This window comes from Carcharhinus amblyrhynchos, chromosome 11 (genome assembly GCF_965287045.1).
Source record: "Carcharhinus amblyrhynchos chromosome 11, sCarAmb.v2.hapA, whole genome shotgun sequence".
NCBI lineage: Eukaryota > Metazoa > Chordata > Chondrichthyes > Carcharhiniformes > Carcharhinidae > Carcharhinus > Carcharhinus amblyrhynchos.
The window spans coordinates 20992508-21018346 of record NC_137334.1 but is presented as its reverse complement, the minus strand read 5'-3'; the positions used below and the strand labels follow the sequence as shown (position 1 = coordinate 21018346).

The 25839-nt window shown below is 45.6% G+C and overlaps 1 protein-coding gene across 2 annotated transcripts in view; it reads right to left on the bottom strand.

Moving 5' to 3' along the window:
- traf3ip1 (TNF receptor-associated factor 3 interacting protein 1) overlaps positions 1-23211 on the bottom strand; it is a 96921-nt gene extending 73710 nt beyond the window's left edge. For both annotated transcript variants that reach the window (XM_080198742.1, XM_080198743.1), the window contains exons 1-3: positions 22963-23211; positions 4870-4938; positions 1269-1430 (exon numbers count right to left, since the gene is read on the bottom strand). In XM_080198742.1, the coding sequence (XP_080054868.1) occupies positions 1269-1430; positions 4870-4938; positions 22963-23085 (354 nt within the window). In that variant the 5' untranslated portion in view covers positions 23086-23211. The remainder of the gene's footprint in view (positions 1-1268; positions 1431-4869; positions 4939-22962) is intronic.
- Positions 23212-25839: the final 2628 nt, after the last annotated feature.

The following is a 25839-nucleotide window of genomic DNA, read 5'->3' as shown; positions in this document are numbered from 1 at the left end:
TCCCTGGCTATTTAATTCTTTTTGAAGTATTTCTGAATTCCATCTTTGGGAGAAAGTTGCTAACTGGAGATTTGCATTATTTAAATCCTTCAAGAGATGGTTCCAAAGCACGTAAACGTTTCTGGTTTTACGGTTCCATTTTAAAATAAAAAAGGTCAGTGTAGTTTCCGATTGCGATACCTCTGGAGCTATCCCTAACCCCAACACATACCCTTGTTCCCAAAATGATTCTGTTCATTTATTTTTCTTCATTTCTCACCAACACTTGAAACTGTAGTGCAACTTTGTTATTTGGAAAAGGAGCTTACAATATTTTTTGGGGTGGCAGTCAGCAAGGCATCATTTTCTTAAAACTAACGGTGGAATGGCACAACTTGGACGGCAACTTCCACACATTTGAATTTAACCATATCCCTTGCCTGAAGTTGCTGGACATTTGTGTATAAATAATTATGAGAGGCATTGACAGGATGGAGGCTTTTTCCCAGGGTGGAAGTGTCAATTAAATGGCACATGTTCAAGTTAAGAGGGGGAAAGTTTAAGGGAAATGTGCAAGGGAAGTTTTTCTTGCAGGGGGTGGTGAGTGCCTGGAACACACTGCCAGAGGAGGTGGAGGAAGCAGGCACATTAGTCACATTTAAGAGGCATCTGGATGGGCACATGAATATGGAGGGAATAGAGGGGTATGGACCGAGTAAGGGCAGAAGGTTTTTTTTAAATTTAGTTAAGGGATCATGATCAGCATGGGCTTGGAGGGCCAAAAGACCTGTTCCTGTGCTGGACCTTTTTTTTTGTTCTTGATTATACCAGACAGCACCATTTCCCTCATTATTTTGACGGCAAAATGAAGACTATGGAACTCCAGCGGCATTCTATTACACAACTGTTTTCTTGATTACATACTGCTTAGTGTCGACCACCTTTGCTTTGGGTGTTGTATTACACAATGAAAAGAATCATGAAAAATTACATCAAACAAGAGTGGTGTGTGTAAGTATCTAAAAGAATGAATGTACATAATTGTATTTCAGAGTGTAGTACATAGTTGGACCTTTTATACACATCCTGCTGTTGCAATGCACCTTCGAATCTTGTCTCAATTAAACATTAATTGACAGCATTGGAAAGAACAAGAATAGCTCAAGTGATGCAGTACCATTACGGTGCAGGGTGGCTACATGACAGTGCCCCTTGTGCAGTACCTAAAAATGGGTGCCCATTTTGGTTCTTTCACATCTCCAGGGTTGTGTCTCTCAGAAAGAATTTACCTTGTTAAGGCAACATTTTGCAACTATTTGCAAAAGCTCATTGGTTTTCTCTGGTTCATGGCCAGCCACTACGCGTGCAGGTTTCACAGACAAAGGATCACCAGAGACCATCATCACAACATCAATAGCCTTCTGAAGGAATGCAATTTTAGCATCTTTATCCTGAAAAGAAAACAAAGGGAGATGAATTAATAAGGAAAGTGAAAATCAAAACTTTCAATTCATAATATCTATATCTAACAAATGAAAAGAACACATTTCCACTTATATAGAACCTTTTATAGCCTGTGCAGTGAATCTCCTGCTAACAAAAGTGATAATTTTCACAGAACAATTAAGACAAGTAACCAGTCTTTTTTTGATGGTATTAGTTGAGGGATAAATGTCAGCCAGAGCACAAAAGACTTTTCCCCTCTTCAAACATTGCTTTGGATTTTGTTTTCTGTCCTTTTGAACAAGCAGCGGGAGGCCTCAATTCAATATTCCATGCAAAAGGTGGTCCCTCTAACTAAACAGCACTCTTTTAGTCCTGCACTGAAATATCACCCTAAATTACACTCCCAAATCCTGGAATGAGACCTAAATGCACGATCTTAGAATTGGTGCAGAAGGAGAACTTTCGGCCCATCGAGTTGCACCGACCACAATCCCATCCAGGCCCTATCCCCATAACACTTGACACTAAGGAGCAATTTAACATGGTCAATCCACTTAACCTGCACATCTTTGGAGTGTGGGAGGAAACCACAGCACCTGGAGGAAACCCATGCAGACACCGGTAGAATGTGCAGAGTCCACACTGACAGTGACCCATGCCAGGAATCAAACCTGAGTCCCTGGGGCTTTGAGGCAGCAGCGCTAACCAGTGTGCCACCGTGCCACCCCCTACCTTCTGATTGAGGAAATGATATTACTATCACCAAGCTACGCTTACTTTCACATTCCTGAATATATATATTTTTTAATTGAAAACTTACACAATGGCCAAAGCCTAAAGTCCAGATTTAAACAGGAAAAAAAGGAAAGGAAATCAAAATTACACAAATTAATGTGAAAAAAGGAGGAAAATAATGCAATAAGTCTTTGCTTTAAGAAAAATAACGCAGAAGAATGGAAAAAATAGGTAGGCCGTTACATCTGGAGCTCTGAAGGAACAAAGAAGGAAAGATCAGAGGAGCAACAACAACAAAGTGCAAGACCAGAAGCACTGAAGGCATGGGCTGGTATATAGTACTGGCCCCTGCTATGACAAAGCAGAAAAGACTCCTGGAGAAGATTCAAACTTGTTCAGTTTCCACAGCAGAGTAACTGACAAAAAACAATAACAGTGATTAATCTGATAGTTATTGAGTTGGATGTGCAAAACCAAAACTGTTCCAAAAATCAAAATGGACAGGTCGGGGGGAGCAACGTGACATGAAGGAATTCTTTTCAGTTGTTCTGAAGACTACATTCCACAACTTTATCCATTATTCCATGAAGACTTTAAATGATTGGCCTTTAAATCTATTTTTATTCCTAACCATATTGAAAGCTGAAAATACACAGCACAATGCAGATATTGGAGGAAAGCATCAACAATGGAACAGTATTGGAGAAGGATGATAGAGTTTAGCTAAATTCAAAGGAAGTTCTGTGCTTTGGCTACCCAACAGGTAGTCATTGCTTTTGGAAGTACTGATGGCCTCTCCAGATAGTTAAAGATCACATTAAGCCTTTCGTGGGTGATAAGGAGTCATTGGAACTGAAATGGATGATGAAAGTCCCCAAGAGATGATCCAAGAACCAGATTTGCTTGGTCAGTAAAAGCCCTGAAAATTGTCAACTGAAAACAATCCTAACTATACTACAAAAGGCATCCAGAAATTTTCCAATTCATTAAGTTGACTGGTGTTAACACTGAACAACCGGTCTAGTTCCTACAGCAGAATCTCAAATGGAAGAAACTGTGATAGAGATAACTCTGGATATTCTCACAAAAGAGAGGAGATTTTGTTCTGAGTCTGGACCTCATTTCACTGTGACTACTCAGCAGAGAGAACAATAGGGCTAGGATTTTACAGGGCCAAGGGAGCACATCAAGAGGCAGTGGAGGGCATAAAAATCAGGTCGGCTATAAGGGGTGCCATGCCAATCACTTCCTTGCCGCATTTTACCAAAGGCGGGGGCAGGTGGCACCAATGCCAATATGCCCTTATGCCAATGGTGGCCTTTAAGTGGCCAATTAAGACCCACCTTCCTGCCACTACTGACAAGAGCACCCCCCTGCCCTTTTTGCAGAAGTCTTCCCAATTAGAAAAGAAAACATGAGCCAGTAAACTGTATTTCTACCTTGATAGAGAGATTAGGCCAATAGGTTTGCAAGATAATTAGATGAATGCAATCTGATGCAGAGAGATTTAGATGCTGCAGATGAATGGGCCATTCACAACTCAACTCGTACAAAATAGGAATGATTTGAATTCTTATCATATGCATTGATATACAGTGAGAAGTATTGTTTCTTGTGCACTATACAGTCAAAGCATATCATTCATAGAGGAGGAAAGGAGAGTGCAAAATATAGTGTTACAGTCATAGCTAGGGTGTAGAGAAAGAGCAATTTAAAATAAGGTAGGTCCATTAAAAGTCTGATGGCAACAGGGAAGAAGCTGTTCTTGAGTCAGTTGGTACGTGTCCTCAGATTTTTGTATCTTTTTCCTGATGGAAGGAGGTGAAAGAGAGAATGTCCAGGTGTGTGAGTTCTTGATTATGCTTCACCATGGATCTGTTACTATTATGTTCAGAATATCCGGACCAACTAAACTGCTCTTTACCAAAAGAAAAACCATTTGCTTTTGTGTGAGCAAACATGCATTTCGATTCACATTCTCTGAATTTCAGCAAAAATACAACAATCTAAATCTTAAATATTTCAATTGACCCAACGCTGTATTCTCAGCAGAGTTCCAAATTTCAACTAACCTCGGTGTAAAAAGGTGTTTTTACTCCCAAATGGCCAGCTCTAATTTCAAGAATATGCCCTCAGCAGAATACGTAGTTGTTCTGTACTGAACTTCTTTATTGAATCCTTTTATCGTTTTAAAGAGTTTGTGTAGGCCAACCATCAACTATTTTTGATCTCAAGAAAATGCAAACCACATTAATGCTGTATCTCCTCATAATTTAATTCTCTAAACCCGGGTAACATTCTTATGAAAACTTGGATAAAACTTATAAAATTGCAAATATAGATATAATGTGTTATATGTGTGCGTGTGTGTAATACTCTCTATTGCATCATTCAAGTCATTGGTGAAAAGTTGAGGTTCCAAATACAGATGATTGGGGAACACTCCTCCCCACATCCTACAAAGCCAAGTGTGTGCTAACCAATGTCCAAATCAAGTTAATTGGCTATCTCCAATTCTGTGTGCTCTAATTTTTCCAACTATCTTCTGTGTAGAACCCTAACCAGTGAGAGGAATCCCACAGGAATGCGACATTGGTGAATTAACCTGCACATTAATTACACTGCATTAGAGGTAATAATTCTTGAACGAATTAATCTAAACACCCTATTACATAAACTACACAATATATGCAATTACTTTTCACATACCTTGACATTATCAGATTTCATCTCAAACTCTGTATATAGTCCTTTCAAAAATCCAGTGGTCCTTATAACCTATAAATAGAAAAGAATAGAAACTTGAACACACATTTATTCAACTATTACTGGCAATGTTCATCCCCCTCTGACACCGGTCCCCTTTTTCTTCAAAACTGTTGGCATCACTCCCATTTCAACAAATGCGCATTCAACACTGTCTTTCTCAAAGATGAAAAGTCTTTCAAGCTCCTTGTATGCGTCACCTCCCTACTGTGCTCCTTTATCCCAAATGTTCAAATCCCTCTCAATAAAAACAGACCTAACCAAAGTCACAAATGACACCCCAAGTTTATTATCTCTTCTCAATCTCTAATCATGGCAATTGAGATTCTTCTCCTGCTCCAGCGTGCAGTTTGGTGGAACTGCATTTACCTAAATCATTTCATTCCTACTTATCCAAAGATAACCCGACCACTTTCATTAGTAGCCTTATTTACCATTACCATTTAATATCATACTCAAGTATCAACCTAAGATCAACTCTTACTCCCTTTCTTTTTACTCATAAATACACTTCTCTTAATGATATCATCAACTGACAGGAGCACATCTTCCAAATATCGATGATTATTTTAAGCCAGCTGTACCTCTCCGCTACTTGTCTGCCATCCAATCTTACACAAGTTTCAGCATCTAGCTCAATATTAAAACCATAACCAGCATCTTTGACCCATTGTGAGTTCCGCTCCTTCACCACTTCCTTTCCAAAATTACCCTCAAAACCCATTCACTGGGACCAAATGTGGTCATTCCTCTGGTTCAATGCATATTTTGCATACACCCATCCACGTGATAACCTAGGATTGTTCTATTTAAAATATCTGCATTAATAACAAGTTATTGCTTTTGTGTAAATTGAGCAATAACTTTGCCACACTGTAATACTTTGATAATAGTTAGAAGTCTCACAACACCCGGTTAAAATCCGACCAGTTTGCTTGGAATCACGAGCTTTCGGAGCACTGCTCCTTCATCAGGTGAGCAACTTGGATAATAATTGCAGATACTTCAGTAACAAACAACATATCCACTTGTAAATAATTTTAAAAGAATATAAACAGTTATTAGTAAGTTAAAAGTAAATGGAAAATGTGAGCTAAAGGAGAAATGTTGACAGATTTCCCCATAGTCTTGATGGACCAAGGTTTTTAAAACCAATGAAGAAAACTGTTCATATAACCAAGAAAATAATGTATTCACAGGTAAGCAAATAACAATGTAAAGGTGTTTCAGGGAGTGAGCAATGGACTATAGTAGATAGTGTTAAACATCTCATCATCGCCAGTTTCCCTTCATGATGAAGATGGCTGTTTCTTGTTTGACTGGAGCCCAATTGCAGATCTGCACGGCTTTCCGCAGTTACTGGCAAGGATGAATTTTCTAATTTTGTTGGGACTGGCCAGCCTTTCCAGCTTGCCTTTTGGCCTTAGCTGCCTGTATTCTTTGCTCTTCAAAGAAAGCAACATCACTACTTAAGATCATGATCATTCCCCAGGTAGTTCTTTCTTGCGCATTTTTTCTCAGTCCATGGTGACCATGCCACGTTTCTTGAGGTTCAACTTCAAGGAATCCTCGCGACATAATCCTGGCCTACTTCACAGGTGGTAGCCAAGTTTAACTTGTGAATACATGAATGCCTTCAAGAATTTTATCAAAAATGATGGCCCCAATTCTCTGGCTTCTCTGAATGGGACTCTCTGGTCCTGCTGCAGTGAATGGAGATTTGACTGAGGGCCAAAATTCTCCCTTCTCCCTGGCAGTGGTGGTGAGACATACGACACCGGAGAATTCCAGCCTCAGTTCTAAGTAAGCCGAAATCCTGAATATCATTCCAGTTGTTTTAATGCTTTCCTTATACTTCTGGACATGGTATAATAGGAAAATAAAGCTCAGATATCCAACATTTCTCATCATTAGCTTCCAAACTCTTCAGACTCATAGAACAATTTCTATGATCTCTTATCTAACCTGCTGCCACCATGGGGCTTCTGACCTTCCTTGTTTCTGCATATTTCATCCCTAGTCTTAAGACTCCAGCTCATTCGAGCGATGCGAAAAAATGACAACTGGTACAAAAACTTGGTCCTCTTTCTGATATTTACATTTGCTTATGGTGAATTGTGGTGAAATATGCAAAAATTTAAACTTTTTCTTTTGTTTCCAAATATTAAAATTAACCTACAGATGAATTAATATGTATATTTGCTTCATTTCAAATTGTTCTTTTAACTTTATAGGAACAATTGCCGAGGAACACCACTGCAAACAAAAGAACTTCAAATGCTACTGATCGCATCCATCATAGAGGTGGATCAGCCTGGTCAACTACCTCACGCAATACATCTTTAAAACAATTAGATGTAAAAATAGCTTTCAAAACACTCACGTATTCAGTACAGACTAAATCAAAGCATAAAACTGATGGCTTTTATATTACATTCAAACTATCAACATTTACTTCCTCACTAATTTCTCTCCCTCCCCTTAGCCCTGATTTTGTTTTAATAACAACAAATACGGGGTAAATCAGGCAGCAACTTCTGGTGTCTGCACATGTTCATTTTAACATGGAAATGCAGAAGTTCCTGTCAGAAATATCCCACTCCTCCAATGAATGAATGCACTGTAACTGATAGCCTAAGCATCGAAAGATATGCAACAACACATTTGGATATGTGCCCAGTAGCTCCCACTAAAGTTCAGCCATTAAAAACTACGGCTGGTGTATTCAGGATTAAGTGAAATTTAATGGTGCTGTAAGTGATAATTATTGCTATACAGCCTCTTCGGTTTTGCAAATTTAATTTTCTTATGTCTGATTTCATGTTGGATATTTTTCAAAACTATGTTCCTCTCTTAATTCAATTTGTCCATCCCAATTTTTATCTCTTCTTGGACATGGTATAAATTAGATTTAAACATCCTGCTTTATACTCCCTGATTTGGACTCTGCCTGTCTCAGTGAGGATTATTCAGTCTAACTGGTTTTAAGGGCCTTAACATTTATTTCCCTGCTCCCATGCTACAAATCTCCTGTAAAGGATGCAGTTCTGGCTTCGACCATGGATTAGAGCAAGTCTGTATTCTAAAGTCCACAAGAGCCATGCAGTAGCAAGAATCCTGTGGACAGAATGGTGAGCATCATTCTTTCATCATTGAATAATTGTTTTTATTGCTGTTTGACACTGTTACCTCACCCAAGCAGTGAACAGCATGTTATACAACAATGTCTTCGTAACAAAGGCTCACTGAAAAAGTCTTACTGCAACTGTATAGGCCTAGGTGCGATCATACCTGGAGGCTTGATGAATCAAGTGATCTGCCCCTATTTTTTATATTCTGATTATTCAATATTGAGCCTGGAATTGGAGTGACAGGAGGCTATTTGGCATTGGGTGTATTATAATCAAACCCAACCCTCCCTGGGCATTCATAGATGTACAATCGCTAGACAACAATCAGGATCAGAGACAACAATTCTTCCTTCTCAACCCCTTTGCAGACATAACTGTTGTTCCAGTTGGTATCAATTTACTACATCAAGGATGAAAAGTGCGAATATCACAACAATTCTCAGGAAGAAATAAACCATTGGTCCATCTATCAACCTCCAAAGATGCGCAGGTTAGGTTGGCTATGCTAAATTGACCCTTAGTGTCAGGGGTACTAACAGTATAAATTTGTGGGATTTTGGGGGTAGGCCTTGAGTGGGATTGTTGTCGGTGCAGGCTCGATGGGCCGAATGGCCTCTTTCGGCACTAAGACATTCTACAATTCTATATTGCTCAAAATTACGTTCTTATACCATTAAAGCTAATGGGCCAATATTCTATGTGCTGACAGGAAGATATCTAGCCTCTTTTAGAGCCATGTATTTTTCTCTTGATTCCCTGCCCTTTGATGCAAGTCTGTTCCACAAGTCTTTATTCTGCAAGTAAATCTGAATAAGTGTCAGCATTTTCCTTTGCTGTCCTCAATTTCAAATTGTTCTCAAGTTTTTGCCAGACAGAAAACGTAGGGGAATGTCACAGTAACTTGATTGCAGTGTTAATGCAAGCCTAACTCGTGACTAATAAATAAACTTTTAAATTTTGTATCTACAAGGGGAACAAAGAAGAGTACAGTACTGGAACAGGCCCTTTGACTCTCCAAGCCCATGTCAATCATGATGCCCTAACTAAAAAAAAACTTCCCGCCCTAAAGAAAAAAGAAAATCAAAAATCTACATTCCCCAAATTCCTCTATTTTAAATACTTCTATAACACTATCTGGGTAGCCAATGTCCCTGAACAGCTGTGATGTGTCATTCATTCCATCACAGCATTAAACAATGGTTGATAAATCTAGATGATAGCTTTTGATTTAGTTCAGCTGCCTAGCAGCAGCAACCAAATCAAAACTGCCAAATCCTCACACAGATAATGGACAAAGGTCAAGAGAGATTTCCCAGAAAGCTTCCATCGGGTGTCTATCAAACAGCACACCAGGAACTGCAGAAACGTGCCACCATCACAAACCATCTTGCAGCCAAATGGTGTTTTCCATTCGAAATGTTTAATGGCACAAAGAAAAATAGGGCAGAGAATCAAAGAATGTTACAGCGCAAAAGGAAGCCATTCGGCCCATCGAGTCTGCACCGACCACAATTTCACGCAGCCTTATCCCCATAACCCCATGCATTTACTCTAGTTATTATTATGTAGCATGGCCAATCCGCCTAATCCGCACATCTTTGGACCATGGGAGGAAACTGGAGCACCCAGAGGAAATCCCCACCAGACACAAGGAGAACATGCACAGACAGTGACCCAAGCCAGGAATCGAACCGTGATCCCCACTGTGCCACCCTTTTCGTACCTTATTTCATTGAAGTGTGCAACATCCTTGTGTTCTATGACCACAATTCTCTAACTCTTCAGTCGTGGGCTAATCATTCCCTACCTACAGAACACTCAAGTTGTATGGGAAGATGATGAAAGAACAAATGCATCCCTCAGAGAAAACTAGATCAATCAGCTGAACAAAAAAGGGCAAGGTTTGCTTGACTCAGACTGCATTAACTGACAGACAATGCAACAATAATAATTTAAGTGGATGCAATGAATCTTAAAATTTAATTGCATATCAAAGACATTCAGATGAGCTTTAAAAACGTAAGCTGACAAATTAGTACGAGGGATTGAACAGACACTGAGGGATAAGCTATAATGTTGTATACATATTGAAAAGTGACAGCCAGCTCTGTCACGTTACAATAATTATCACATCATACGATAGAATTCTTACAGCGCAGAACTGCATAAAAGAATTGAATCAATTATCAGAAGTAAGTTTGGTAGGAAAATCCTGCCTGACTGACCCCCTTGATGACTTTGAGGAAATGACAATCTAAATTAGATAGAACTATGTAGGGTGGGTTCTTCCAAAGGGTTTTTACAAAATTCTTCATGACAGGCAATTAACAAAGCTCAAAGCTATGACTCTGCAGGGTAAATCTTGAAAAAGAATAATACAAAATTGGCTGAAGAGTAGAAAATAAGAGGCAGTTGTTACAGGAGTTATATTGGAGGTGTGAGAAGATGGTACTGAACGGGATGCCTGCAGATTCAGTGTTGGGACCAGTTCTTTTTTATAACACATTATTGATCTGTACTCAGAAATTCAATCAAATCAGTCAAACTTGAAGTTGATACCAAACAGAAGTTGGAGAGGTGGCAGTGGGATTTAAAGGACACTGTTCAAAAATTACAAAGCAGGTTGCACAAAATGTGTGGGTAGAATGACAAGGGTAAAATAGTGCACATAAGGAGGAAAGGTGGTGAAGCATATTATCTATGACTGATTTTGAAAGCATGGAGGTTGAAAAAGAGCTTGGAATCTTCATAAACCCAGAGACACTCAACATACTCAACTAATGCAAGCAGTAACTAAAAGTTAAAAGAATGCTGAAAGATGTCAGAAGAGGTAGTGATCAAATTGTACAGCATCCTAATCAGACTGCAACTCAATTAAGGTGCTCAGTAATAGTTGCAAAGGAACAATAAAAAGATTCAAGTACTCGAGGCAGAGGCAGTACAAACAAAAACCCAGGGTTGATTGCTCATGTAAAAGATCCAAGCTAAGAGAACACAGAAATTTAATCAGGGCTGTCTGCCTGGAGGAGACATCTTAAAAGGTATATAAAATAGTTAAGGGTATTGAAAAGTTGATCCAGAATAATATTTTAAATTAGGATAAGGATTCAAACTAGTAAAAACATATATTTAGGGTTCATATATCAGGAAATTCCCTACAGAGTGATCAACACAGGAAATCAAGATAAAATGGCAGAGGAAAATCCTTGATATCATTGAAGATACATCTAATTTGCTGTAGGTTATACAACCTTCTTTATCCGATGTCTTGAGCACAGAAGCAAGAAGTCTCACAACACCATGTTAAAGTCCAATGAGTTTATTTGGAATCATAAGCTTTCAGAACGCTGCACCTTCATTAGGTGAGTGGTGAGGTAGGTTCACAAACACAACATATACACATCACAACTGTCTTGAACTTACCCAATGCAAAACACAATATTAATTATGACTGGGATTTTCTGGTTCTCTTCCCACTTAAGTCAGTGGACATTTGGCCTTTATAATATTTTAACTGTTAAAATTAATCTACCCCACTTGTTTTGTTTCAACATCAGTTACTATGCCTTTAAGTGCCAAGCTTGACAATTCCATCACAAACACTGTCTCATTCAGCCTTTAACGCCCTTACTAAAATCGATACTTTTACCAAATTTGTAGAGACCCTTCATGGCATCAGTTTCTTTTGGCTGGTCTCAATTTTGTCTAATTACGCTGCAATTAAGCACCTTGGAGCGTTTTCCTACATTAAAGGTTCTATATAAATGAAAGTTGTTATTGCATTAGAAGCATATAATTAAAATATCCCAATATCAAAACAGACAGATTATTCCATTAGCTGAAACTTGGTCTACCTGTTACAGTTCTATTCTGATCTACCCAGTCATTATCAGAGAATCACGGAATAGATTTTCTTCCTGCTCTCACACCATTATATCTGGGGTCATCCAAGGATCCATCCTCGGCCCACCTCCTCCCTCCTATTTTTCATCATCATGCTGTCCTCGACAGCAGCAGCTGTGAACATAATGACAGCTTCCATATGTACACTAGCCATATCCGGCTCTACCTCACTACCATCTGTCTTGACACCCCCTTCGCTGCCTCCGAGTTGTCACAATGCTTCTCTGCCATACAGCACTGGATGATCAGAAAATTCCTGCAACAAAATATTTGAAGGGTTGAAAATGATGCCCCCTGTCTTCTGCCACAAACTCTGTTTCCAACCATCAACTTCATTCCTTTCCTTGGCAACCGTCTGAAGCTAAACCATGATCTTGTCCTTCTTCCAACCCTGCAGCTTCCCCTAGCCCAACAAGCCTCTGAGCTCTCCATTCCCCTCCAATTGTGTAGCCCCAATTTTAATCACTCCATCACTGACAGCTATGCCTTCAGCTGCCTAGTCTCCTAAACTCCAGAATTCCCCCCCTAAGTTAGTTATATAAAAACAATACTATTATTAGTCAACACATAATTAAAGGTTGGTGTTGAAAACCACTCAATGTTGCATCATGTGGAGGTTATTACTGCAGAACTAACAAGCCTTTGTTGGAACCATAACCACAGGAAAGCCACTAAAATTGGCATCCTTGGTAGGCCTGAACTTTTAAAAACAGCAAATATTAAGTGGCTTACTGGTTTTGACTTTAGCATTTCAACAAATATTTGGCTGTGACCAAGTTGTAAATGATAGCTAATACTTAAATAAATGGAAATCAGAGGGAGATGTTTGATTATGATTGATTTAGAGCCAATCCCAAAGCAAAAGAGTAGCACATAGTTGTGGAAAAATCAGTCAGTTGTCCAGCCCATGACTGAACAAACAGAAAACAGCAAAGGGGGTTAGTTAAAACACTAACCAAAGACAAACACTTAAAAAGAAAAAATGGAAAATTGTGATTATGGTCTGGCTAGGACAGCAAAGAGCAATCACTGCCAGAACCCAGAAAATTCAATTAAAGGAAAACACTCAAAAAGATAGCAATTGTATCAAAACTTCCAAACACTCCATTAGATCAAAAAAAACAAAAGAAAGCATGACTTTCACCATGGAGGTAGATCATTTTCAAAAAATATAGAAATTGGGAGCATCAAAGCAAAACAAAAAGTGGAGTTTAAATAAAATTGGAACAAAAGATAGAGAAGTAAACCAGTGTTCTCAAACAAAAAGGAATTGACATTGTGATGGAGAAACAACAAGCATTGATGTAAAAAAAAATGCAGGAGTTAGAGGTGAGGTTAAGCAAAGGTGTACAACTAAACTCATTTTCACAAAAGATAGGCCAGGGAAGGGGTAAACCCTCGACAAGTAGCACAGGCTGTTAGCAAGCCAAGGAGCAGGAGCAGGACCAGGACCTAGAACCATAACCTTCTAACATACACCAAGCTTCCCACATAGTGATAAAACATGACGTGTAGTAAAAGCAGACGTGGCAGGCATTGGCATAGGGTTCTCCAACATGACCCATGTTTGTGTGTGAAGGTTTGTTGACCAATGAAAGTTTAGGGGAGCTATAGGCAATTTAACCATTTGTAGTCTTGACTTTGATGCTGCAAAGATGTTAATCATTTTAATCAATGTCTTTTCTATACATGCATTTTTTGGTTTTGTTAGTTACCTTCTCTGGACGCTTATTAACATTTCTATTATTTTTAATATACAAGTCACATCTTTGGTTTTGCACTGATTCAAACTCTGAATATTCCAGTCATTAATATTCAATAGTTCTTACAAAATTAAAGATGGCACGGTGGCATAGTGGTTAGCACTGCTGCCTCACAGCACCAGGGACCCGGTTCAATTCCGGCCTCAGGTGACTATGCAGAGCTTGCACGTTCTCCTCATGTCTGGACTGTGGAAGGAGAGCCACACAAAGATGTACAGATAAAGTTAACTGGACATGTTAAATTGCCCCTTAGTGTCGGGGGATCAGCAGGGTAAATACGTGGGTTTAAGAGCATAGGGCCTGGGTGGTATTGTCGTCGGTGCAGATTTGATGGGCTGAATGGCCTCTTTCTGCACTATAGAGATCCAATGAGAAAGAAATAGCTTGGGTGGACGATGAAAGAACTCTCATATGACTATCAGTAAATAAGATAATGCCAAAGCAACCACCTATGCATATGTTATATATGTTTATGTAACTGTGATAAAGCCAACCGTTCAAAAGAAAATTAATGAGTAAAGTGAAAATTGACCTATAGCGGTTTACTCAAGTTCAAAAGAAGGAAATGTTAAAACTGTTTGACCATCCTCCCATTGGGTCTGTCCTGTGTACGACCAGCTAGAATGTACAAGCTGGCCTTACAAATAGCAGGTTTTGTTTCTGTTTTGCAACAAACCATAAAGAACAAAACATTTACTGATATAACCTACTTGTTTCAGAAGATGACAACAAGCCTGTAAGACAGAGGCGATCAGGATACTGCAAAAACTGCTCCTCATGGCATCACCTTGGATGGATAATAAAATAACACGGGTATGTGCAGCTCAAATGTGCAAATTCATAAAGTCATCAATTTTCTTTGGAGTCAGAAGTCCATTGGCTTTAACTGTACCCCATAAAGGTCAAACCTGATCATTTTGGTCTTTCTAAAGGAAACAGGTAATATTGATGGTTTGATTCAAGGTTCTGATGAAAGATCATCTCGACCTGAAACTTTAACTCTGTGTTTCTCTGCTGCTAAACATTTCCAGCATTTTTTGTTTGTATTTCAGATTTCCGGTGTCCACAGTTATTTGTCTTTAGTATTAACAACTTGCTATTTAAAACAGTTGTGCATGTACAATACTGTTAGTCATGGATGTATTTTAAAATTTGTTGTTTAAAAAAAATCACTGAATGATGCTGAGCTTATGTCTATGAAACAAAATTCTACAGATGTGGCAAATGCAAAATATAAATTGAAAATGCTGCAAATACACAGCAGGTCAGATCACGGATATGGAGAGAAAAAGATAACATTTCAGGTCACGAAGAACCACCAAAATTCACACACACCACCCTTCTGTCAGCCCAGAATTTGCACACAATTTCGCTTGATTTGTATTTTGGTTGATCATGTGATCCCCATTCGTTTTATAAAATGTGCTACTTGGCATTTTTATATTTTCAAAATTACATGGAAGCTATTTCCTTATAGTAGGGTACTGAACAAAATGCATGGACAACTACAAGCTGGGAGCATATAGAACAACTTTTTGCATCACTGAAGATATTTAAAGTTAAAGTTTATTTATTAGTCACAAGTAAGGCTTACATTAACACTGCAATGAAGTTACTGTGAAATTCCCCTAGTCACCACACTGTGGCACCTGATCGGGCCAATGCACCTAACCAGCACATCTTTCAGACTGCAAGGAAACTGGAGCACCCGGAGGAAATCCACACGGACACAGGGAGAACATGCCAACTCCACACAAATAGTGACACAAGCTGGGAATCAAACCCGGGTCCTTGGAGCTATGAGGCAGTGACAACCACTGTGCCACCATGGTTTTCTAATATGCCCCAGGTGATTGTCTTGCAATTTTTGGTAATAATTTAAATGCTTTTACTTCGATGAACAGAAAGGGAAAAAAGAGAGCAAAAAAGACTGATAAACCATGAAATTAAAAGGTTTTGTGACAAGAGACTTTTGAGACAGCCCCTTAGTTCTGTTCATTTCCATGTACCATAGTGACAGCGGAAACAATTACAACATCCGCACAACACAACACTCAATTTATAACTCCAATTGTTCTTTCTCCTTCTCACATGAATTACTCCACTTCAAATACATAAACAAATATTTACAACCTGGCAATAACTAGGCAACTACCCTGATGTGACTTTGATGTTTTGTTCTATACTAAGCAGTAACAATGTTGTGCTTTCTTTCTGAGTTCACGTCATCCTATCCATAGCTAGGGCAGATCATAAGCTTACTGAAGTCAATGCTTCAAAAATGGAAACTTCAGATTAGGAGCTCCACCTTCTGGAATTTAGGGAAAAAAAATTTCCTTCAGTTTGATTTTACCCCAAAAATACCAAAATATTATCAAGCAAACGTGACTTCAGTGCAGAGACACAGCTCATCTTGCTGTTACATTGCTTGCAAATATAAATATTTGTCCATTTTACAATTAGCTAATTTGGCTACCAATCATCCCTGATAACTAAAATAAGAGCAAAATCCTGTCAGTGCTGGGGATCTGAAATAAAAACAGAAAATGCTGGAAGTTCTCAGCAGGTTGGGCAGCATCAGTGGAGAGAGAAATAGAATTGACATTTGAAGTTGTATCTGAACCCTAAAGAGGATTAATTAATATAAAATCATATAAACGATTCACAGGAAAATGGAGTTGAGATTATAATCAGATCAGCCATGATCTTATTAAAAAAATTTATTAGTCACAAGCAAGGCTTACATTAACACTGCAATAGAGTTACTGTGAAATTCCCCTAGTCGCCACACTCCGGCGCTTGTTTGGGTACACTGAGGGAGAAGCACGTCTTTCAGACTGAGAGAGGAAGCCCATGCAGACATGGGGAGAACGTGCAAACTCCACACAGACAGCGACCCAAGCCAGGAATCAAACTTGAGTCCCTGGCGTTGTGAGGCAGCAGTGCTAACCACTGTGCTACCATTCCGCCCATATTGAATGGGAGAGCAGGCTTGAAGGGCTGGATGGCCCACTCTTGCCCCGATGAATGGCCTGTTCTTATAACTGCCTTGAGCAAATGTTATTTTGGAGTACGCTGACCAGACCAGTTGATAAAGGATGATCACGATACGCGTCCAGCCCACTTTTATTCACAATGTAGAAGACATTTTCCAACATGTGTTTTTCTTTTAAACATATATATCTAAAAATGAGTTAAGCCACAAAGATAGCATTGCATCGAATAGATTTTCTCAGTCCCAATGAACTCCCTTGAGCAAATAACATTTGCTCAAGGCAGTTATAAGAACAGGCCATTCACTGGGGCAAAAGTAGGTCATCCAGCCCGCTCTGCCATTCGATATGGGCGGAACGGTAGCACAGTGGTTAGCACTGCTGCCTCACAATGGCAGGGACTCAAGTTTGATTCCTGGCTTGGGTCACTGTCTGTATGGAGTTTGCACGTTCTCCCCATGTCTGCATGGGCTTCCTCCCACAGTCTGAAATCAATCTTTATCTTTAAGGCTTGTTCCATGGGGTATTGTTAGTCACATTATTCATAGCCCTCTCTGACATGACTTCAACGCGTTAAATTCTACAAGGTATACAGCATCCTGAAAACAATAAGCAGGGTTTGTGAGGTAGTTGTTTAAAGGTATGGATGTAAAATAGATCTTAAAACATCATTTCATATTTATAGAGCATCTTTAACGTAGAGAAACATGAATGGTGTAATCAGACATAAACAGACAACAAGCCAGAGGATGAGATATTTGTACAGTTGAACTATTAGTCTAAGAAGTAGCCTGAGGGAGGGACAAGACCATAAAAGAAATTTTAAAAAAGGAGGATTTGAATTTTAAATCAGCATGGAAAGATCACTGAGTATGTTACACCTACTAAGGAACAAGATCTAATTTCAATTCATAGGAGCTACATGTTTGCCTATGACAGTATTAAAAACAAAACAGAAATATCTGGAAAAGCCCAGCTGTTGCACCGTGCTTTAAAAAAAAGTTGAAGTTGACAAAGACACAAGTTACAGTTTATAGAAAAGAACCAGAGTGCCACAAAATGAAAATGTTGCTCTCATCCCAGTTGTGATGACGGAAGTAGTAAACACAAGAGATTCCAATGTTTTGACCTGAACAAAAAACCTGGATACGTCCATCACTATACAGTGGCATAACTGCCAACATTTGCTATGATTAGTACCTGGTTCATAGCAAACATTACATGTTTAAAGCAGGGAAAAAAAAATCCCTGATAAAGCAGGATACAGATCGATTGGAAGCTTGGGTGGAGGGATGGCAGATGTAGTTTAGTCCAGATACGTGAGAGGTAATGCATTTTTGAAGTCTAATACAAAGAGGAAATATAGAGTAAATGGCAGAACCCTTAAGAGTATTGATAGGCAGAGGAATTTGGATGTACACAGATCACTGAAACTGGCAACGTAGGTGGAAAAGGTCATCAAGGAAGCATACAGCATGCTTGCCTTCATCGGTCAGGACATGGAGTTTAAAAATTGGCAAGTCACGATGCAACTTTATAGCTCAGCCACACTTGGAATATAGTGTTCAATTCTGGACTTTGCAGACATTGTCTGCACTTTTAAGACTTGATTAGGTGTAAAGACTCGCATTCTAATCAGTATTTTGTAAACTGTGTGTGCCTTTATATGCCCTGTTTGTGATCAGGGCTCCCCATTCACCTGACGAAACAGCAGAGCTCCAAAAGCTAGTGACATTTGCTGCCAAATAAACCTGTTGGACTTTAATCTAGTGTTGTGAGACTTTAGTGTGATGACTCCAAGTACGCAGAGGGGAGAATCTGAGTGCAGCCTAACGTATGGGATCTGACATTTTCAACCAGGTCTTTGAAGGGAAACACTCTGCCATAGAGTCATACAGCACAGAAACGGCCATTTGGCCCATCAAATCTGCACTGACAATAATGACTCAAGAACAGCTTCTTGAAGTTAATTTATCTGTAAACTTCTTCCCTGCTGCCATCAGACTTTTGAATGGAGCTACCACATATTAAGTTGATCTTTCTCTGCAATCTAGCTGTGACTGTAACACTATATTCTGCACACAATCCTTTCCCTCTCTATATTCAGTACGCTTTGTCTATATAGTGCACAAGAAACAGTACATGTGACAATAATAAACCAAATAATTACCATTAAAGCGGCGCTGATCCCATTTTCATGCAATTGGCTCATATCCTTGAATGTTATGATATTTCAAGTGCTCATCCAAATACTTTCTAAAGATTGTAAGGTTTCCAGCCTCCAGTACCTTCCCAGGCAGTGCATTCCAGATACCCACCACCCTCATGGACAGCACAGTGGTCAGCATTGCTACCTCAGTGCCAGGGACCCGGGTCCAATTCCCGGCTTGAGTCACTGTTTGTGCAAAGTCTGCACGTTCTCCCCACGTCTGTTGGGATTTCCTCCCAGTCCGAAAGGTGTGCTGCTTAGGCGCATTGGCCATTCTAAATTCTCCCTCAGTGTAACCGAACAGGTGCCAGAGTGTGGTGATTGGAAGAATTTTCATAGTAACTTCATTGCAATGTTAATGTAAGCGTGCTTGTGACACTAATAAATAAATCTGAAACTTTGATTTTCTCAAATCCCCTCTGAACCTCCTGCCCCTCACTCTAAAAACATACCCCCTTGTGATTGACCCCTCAACCACAAAGAGAAAAAGAGAAACAAGCACCCTTGCAACCAAAACACAACAGCTCAAAGCCACAGACACACAAATGTGTCCCTGCCTGGGGATTAGAGCCACCAACAGTGAGGCTCGTGAAATTCAAACACACATAAACAAGCCTGCCCACAATCATTCACCCTCCTGCTGGCAATAACGTGGCAGGAAAGGGAGAATGCATATCTCTAGCAACCAGGCAGTGACCCGCCAGGCCTGCTCTCAGCCCTCAGGGCCCAGTCTCCCCTGACCCCCAGGACAAACCAGGTTCTTTCCCCTGGTCCTCTACTGCACCCTCCGCACCACACCCCACCCAGTCCTCTTCTTTCCCTCTTCATCCCTTCTCCAAGCCCTCTTCTCTCCCCCTCCCTCAGCCCTCTTCTTCCCTACCCTCCTCTTCCTCAGGCACTCTTCTCCCCCCACCTCGCCTCCTCAAGCCCTCTTCTTCCCCTCCACCCCTCCTCCTCAGGCACTCTTTTCCCCCCGACCCCTCCTCCTCAGGCCCTCTTCTTCCCCCTCCCCCGGGTCTCTTCTTTCCCACCACCTCCCCCCACCTCCCCGGGTCTCTTCTTTCCCACCACCCCAACTCCCCAGGTCTCTTCTTTCCCACTTCACGCCCCCCCCTTACCTCCCCGGGTCTCTTCTTTCCTACCCCACGACAACCCCCCACCTCCCTGGGTCTCTTCTTTCCCACCCCACGCACCCCCCCCACCTCCCCGGGTCTCTTCTTTCCCACCCCACGCCCCCCAAACCCCCATCTCACCCGCCCCGCCTCTCCCCCGGCCCCAACCCCCCCCCACCCCCCTCACCTCCCGCCTCCGCCCCCCCGCCCCCCTCACCTCCCGCCTCCGCCCCCCCGCCCTCTCAACCCGCCCCCCCACCTCCCCTCCCCTCTCAACCCGCCCCCCCACCTCCTCTCCCCTCTCAACCCGCCCCCCCACCTCCCCTCCCCCCCCCGCCCCCCCCACCTCCCCTCCCCCCCCACCCCCCCACCTCCCCTCCCCCCCGCCCCCCCACCTCCCCTCCACCTCCCCTCCCCCCCCGCCCCCCCACCTCCCCTCCCCCCCCGCCCCCCCACCTCCCCTCCCCCCCCACCACCCCTCCCCCCCGCCCCCCACCACCCCTCCCCCCCGCCTCCCCTCCCCTCCCCCCGCTCCCCCACCACCCCTCCCCCCCGCCCCCCCACCACCCCTCCCCCCGCCCCCCCACCACCCCTCCCTCCCGCCTCCCCTCCCCTCCCCCCCGCCCCCCCACCACCCCTCCCTCCCGCCTCCCCACCACCCCTCCCCCCGCCTCCCCACCACCCCTCCCCCTCGCCTCCCCTCCCGCCCCCCCCACCTCCCCTCCCCCCGACCTCCCCTCTGCCCCCCTCCCCTCCCGCCCCCCCTTCCCTCCCCTCCCACCTCCCCTCCCCCCCCGCCCCCCCCCACCTCCCGCCCCCCCTTCCCTCCCCTCCCCCCCGCCCCCCCCACCTCCCCGGGTCCTCCCCTCCCCTCCCCGGGTCCCCCCCTCCCCTCCCCTCCCCTCCGCCCCGGGTCCCCCCCTCCCTCCCGCCCCCCCCCCCGGGTCCCCCCCTCCCCTCCCCGGGTCCCCCCCTCCGGGCCCCCCCCCTCCCCACCAGGGTCCCCCCCTCCCCCTCCCCACCAGGGTCCCCCCCTCCCCCCCCCTCCGGGTCTCGCCCCCTCCCCCCCCCAGGGTCCGCCCCCTCCCCCTCTCCCCCCCCCTCCCCCCTCCCCACCAGGGTCCCCCCCTCCCCCCCTCCCCACCAGGGTCCCCCCCCCCCCCCCTCCGGGTCTCGCCCCCTCCCCCCCCCAGGGTCCCCCCCCTCCCCCCTCCGGGTCTCGCCCCCTCCCCCCCCCAGGGTCACCCCCCTCCCCCCTCCCCCCTCCCCCCCCCAGAGGCCCCCCCCTCCCCCTCCCCCCCCCAGAGGCCCCCCCCTCCCCCTCCCCCCCCCCAGAGCCCCCCCCCCTCCCCCCTCCCCCCCTCCCTCCCCCCCCCACCCCAGAGCCCCCCCCTCCCCCCCCCCCAGAGGCCCCCCCAGGGTTCCCCCCCTTCCCCCTCCCCCCCCAGCGTCCCCCCCCTTCCCCCCGGTCCCCCTCCCCCCCCCCGCCCCAGGGTCCCCCCCCTTCCCCCCGGTCCCCCTCCCCCCCCCCGCCCCAGGGTCCCCCCCCTTCCCCCCGGTCCCCCTCCCCCCCCCCCTGCCCCAGGGTCCCCCCCCTTCCCCCCGGTCCCCCCCCCAGGGTCCCCCCCCTCCCCCTCCCCCCCGGTCCCCCTCCCCCTCCCCCCCCAGGGTCCCCCCCCTCCCCCTCCCCCCCCAGGGTCCCCCTCCCCCTCCCCCCCCAGGGTCCCCCCCCCCTCCCCCTTCCCCCCGGTCCCCCTCCCCCTTCCCCCCCTCCCCCTTCCCCCCCCCCCGGTCCCCCTCCCCCTTCCCCCCCCTCCCCCTTCCCCCCCCTCCCCCTTCCCCCCCCCCCTGGTCCCCCTCCCTCTTCCCCCCCCTCCCCCTTCCCCCCCCCCCCCACCGGTCCCCCTCCCTCTTCCCCCCCCTCCCCCTTCCCCCCCCCCCCACCGGTCCCCCTCCCTCTCCCCCCCCCAGGGTCCCCCCCCCTCCCCCTCCCCCCCCCCAGGGTCCCCCCCCCCCTCCCCCCCCCAGGGTCCCCCCCCCTCCCCCTCCCCCTCCCCCCCCCCAGGGTCCCCCCTCCTCCCCCCCAGGGTACCCCCCCTCCCCCTCCCCCCCCCGCCCCAGGGTCCCCCCCCTTCCCCCCGGTCCCCCCCACCCCCCCGCCCCAGGTCCCCCCCCTTCCCCCCGGTCCCCCTCCCCCAGGGTCCCCCCCCTCCCCCTCCCCCTCCCCCCCCAGGGGGTCCCCCCCCCCCCGCCGGTCCCCCTCCCCCTCCCCCCCCCCCCCCCCGCCGGTCCCCCTCCCCCTCCCCCCCCCCCCCCAGGGTCCCCCCCCCCGCCGGTCCCCCTCCCCCTCCCCTCCCCCCCCCCCCAGGGTCCCCCTCCCTCCCCCCCTCCCCCTAGGGTCCCCCCCTCCCCCTCCCCCTCCCCTCCCCCTCCCCCCAGGGTCCCCCCCCCTCCCCCCCCCTCCCCCCAGGGTCCCCCCCCTCCCCCTCCCCCTCCCCCCCCCAGGGTCCATGTCCCTCTCCCTCCCCCTCCCCCCCCCCAGGGTCCCTGTCCCTCTCCCTCCCCCCCAGGGTCCCTGTCCCTCTCCCTCCCCCCCAGGGTCCCTGTCCCTGTCCCCCCCCCCCTCCCCCCAGGGTCCCCCCCCCTCCCCCTCCCCCCCCCCTCCCCCTCCCCCCCCCCCAGGGTCCTCCCCTCCCCCTCTCCCCCCCCCCAGGGTCCTCCCCCTCTCCCCCCCCCCCAGGGTCCTCCCCCTCTCCCCCCCCCCCCCCCAGGGTCCCCCCCTCCCCCTTCCTCCCCCCCCAGGGTCCCCCCCTCTCCCCCCGCCCCCCCTCCACCCCTCTCCTCGGGGCCCTCCTCTCGGCCTCTCCCCCTACCACCTACCCCCGGACACCCTCTCCCCCGGGCCCCACTCTCCTGCTCCCTCACCTCAGTGAAGATGTCGTGCAGGTAGCGGAAAGGCGGCTTGCTCAGCAACTTCTCGGTCAGCGGCGGCTTCTTGATCACTTTCCCCAGCGAGTCCTGGGTCCGCTTAACGAACGGGCCGCTCATGGCGCCTGCCTGCCTGCCGCTCTCTCTCTACCTCATGAGGGGCTGGCTGAAAGGGGACAATCCGCTTCTCGGCCCCAAAACACAAGCGCCCACGACCCCTCCACCAACCGCCGCCCTGCGTCACCGCGCGAGCCGGCCGCGACGTGACGCGCTTACCCTGGCAACGGCGTCAGCCCGACAACGGCGTGACATTCCCGCCTGGCAACGGCGCCAGCCTGGCAACGGCGTGACGTGCCACCTGGCAACCACCACCACAACACTGTCGAGGCATGGTGGCCATGTCCCTGGGCTAGTAGGCGATTGGTAAGAAGTCTCAGAACACCAGGTTATAATCCAACAGATTTATTTGGTAGCAAAAGCCACTAGCTTTTGGAGCGCTCGCTGCTCCTTCCTCAGGCGAATGGGCGTTCTGTTCACAAATAGGACGTATAAACTTAAATTACAAAATAATGGTTGGAATGAGGGTCTTTACAGATAACCAATATCAAAGGTAGTAACCAATGCCCTGGAAGATTGTGGGTTTGAATCTCACCCAAGCTTTTGGTGGAAATAAAATTACACCTGAAATCGTGGAGCAGCACGGCACCACAGTGGTTAACACTGCTGCTTCACAGCTCCAGGGACCTGGGTTCGATTCCCAGTTCAGGTCACTGTCTGTGTGGAGTTTGCACGTTCTCCTTGTGTCTGTGTGGGTTTCCTCCAGGTGCTCCAGTTTCCTCCCCACAGTCCAAAGATGTGTGGGTTAGGTTGATTACCATGCTAAAATTGCCCCTTAGTGTCCTGCGGTGCTTAGGTTAGAGGGATTAGTGGGTAAAATTAGGGATATGAGGGTGGGACCTGGGTGGGATTGTGGTTGATGCAGACTCAATGGGCCAAAGGGCCTCTTTCTGCACTGTATGGTTCTATGGAAAGCTCCCATTTTTTAAAAAAATCTCTTCCGGTTCACTGATCCTTGCCTGGTGATTGCAGACAGACAACAATCTGAAATGGGCCTAAGTAACCCATTCAGTTGAAAGCAATTGGAACATAAGCATATACAGGTAGCACAGTGGTTAGCACTGTTGCCTCACAACATGGACCCTTCCCATTCTTGGGGTCCATCCATCCCCACCCCTCTTCTCGGGGTCCCCCATCCCAGCCCCTCTCCATGAGGCTCCCCCTCGCGGCCCCTCTCCCTGGGGCCCTCCTTTCCACCCCTCTCCCTGACCCCCCCCCCCCCCCACCCACCGCCCTCTCCAGGGACCCAGCTCGTATCTATTTTTGCGTCTTTAATATTATGGACTTCTGTCTAACATAGTGGACTTTATATGCGTGCCTTCATATGTATATTTGTTATGTATTATGTATTGTTATGTATTATGTACCAAAATATATGCTATACAAGAACACATATTTATCCCCCACCACCCCCTCTCAAGCACATCTGCACTTTCCCATACTCGGCAGTTCCCAGACTGGCTTGTCCTCCATCATGTGAACATGGCTGCCTCGACAGTTTCTTCATGGTTATCTCAAGGCCTCAATAGTCCCACATCTCAACACCTGTGGTGTGATTAGCTATTAGCTAACATACAAGCCGGCACAAACAAGTTAACTGGCATACAAAGTAATGGGGCCAGTATGTTAGATAAATATGTGTTCTTAATTTGTATTCGGAGAGAAGCTGGGGACCCGGTGTTAGGTACCAGGTGTATCTCCCAAAAGCTTCTGAATAAACTTGCTATGCTTTGACTCATAACTGGTCTCAGAGGTATTTTTACCTACAACCATCTGCTGTTCCAAAGGTGATTAATTCGACCACCCCCCCCCCTCCAAACAAAAAGCACAGGTTCACAAAATATATAGTAATTTCAAAACCGAAGGTGCTGGAAAAATAATCAGCAGGTCTGGCAGCATCTGTGAAGACAGAGACAGAGTTGATGTTTCAGTGTTGTGGCCTTCTTCAGAACTGTGAAAAGTAAGACTGTAAGTAAATCACTTTGTGTATGGAGTCTGCACATTCTCCCCGTGTCTTTGTGAGTTTCCTCCAGGTGCTCCGGTTTCCTTCTGCATTCCAAAGATGTGCAGGTTAGGTGGATTGGCCATGCTAAATTGCCCCTTAGTGTCAGCAGAATTAGCAGGGTAAATATGTGGGGTTACAGGGATGGGGTCTGGGTGAGGTTGTTGTTGGTGCGGGCTTGATGGGCTGAATGGCCTCCTTCTGCACTGTAGGGATTCTGTTCTATGATACAATAGTGTTAAGTAAGTGAAATGGAAAACTGAGTTTGCTGAACTTTGCATACAAACTATGTTATAGAAGGGCGCTGGAAAGATTGTATTATCAATAATATTAAAAGCTTATTTCTACAGCAATTGAATCAAAATAAATACTTGAGAACTTGGTATTTTTTGTCCGTGCATTTTGGTGTTTTTCTTTCCCAGATTAAACATTTAACTGTTGAAGAAGTCTTTTGAAGTTGTCATTTAAAAATTAAATAGCATAAATACAGATCACAAAGAAGACGTTTCCATTTACGTAAAAGCAAAATACTGAGGATGTTAGAGATTGGAAGTAAAGATAGAAGATTCATAATGGGCAGGAAAGGTTAGCTATGCAGTTGCTACTGAGTTTTTACAGCAATCTATATTTTTATTACTGTAAATAGCAGCAGCTAGGTGACACAGTGGGTCACTGTCTGTGCAGAATCTGCATGTTCTACCCATGGGTTTCCTCTGGGTGCTCCAGCTTCTTCCCACAGTCTGAAAGATGTGCTG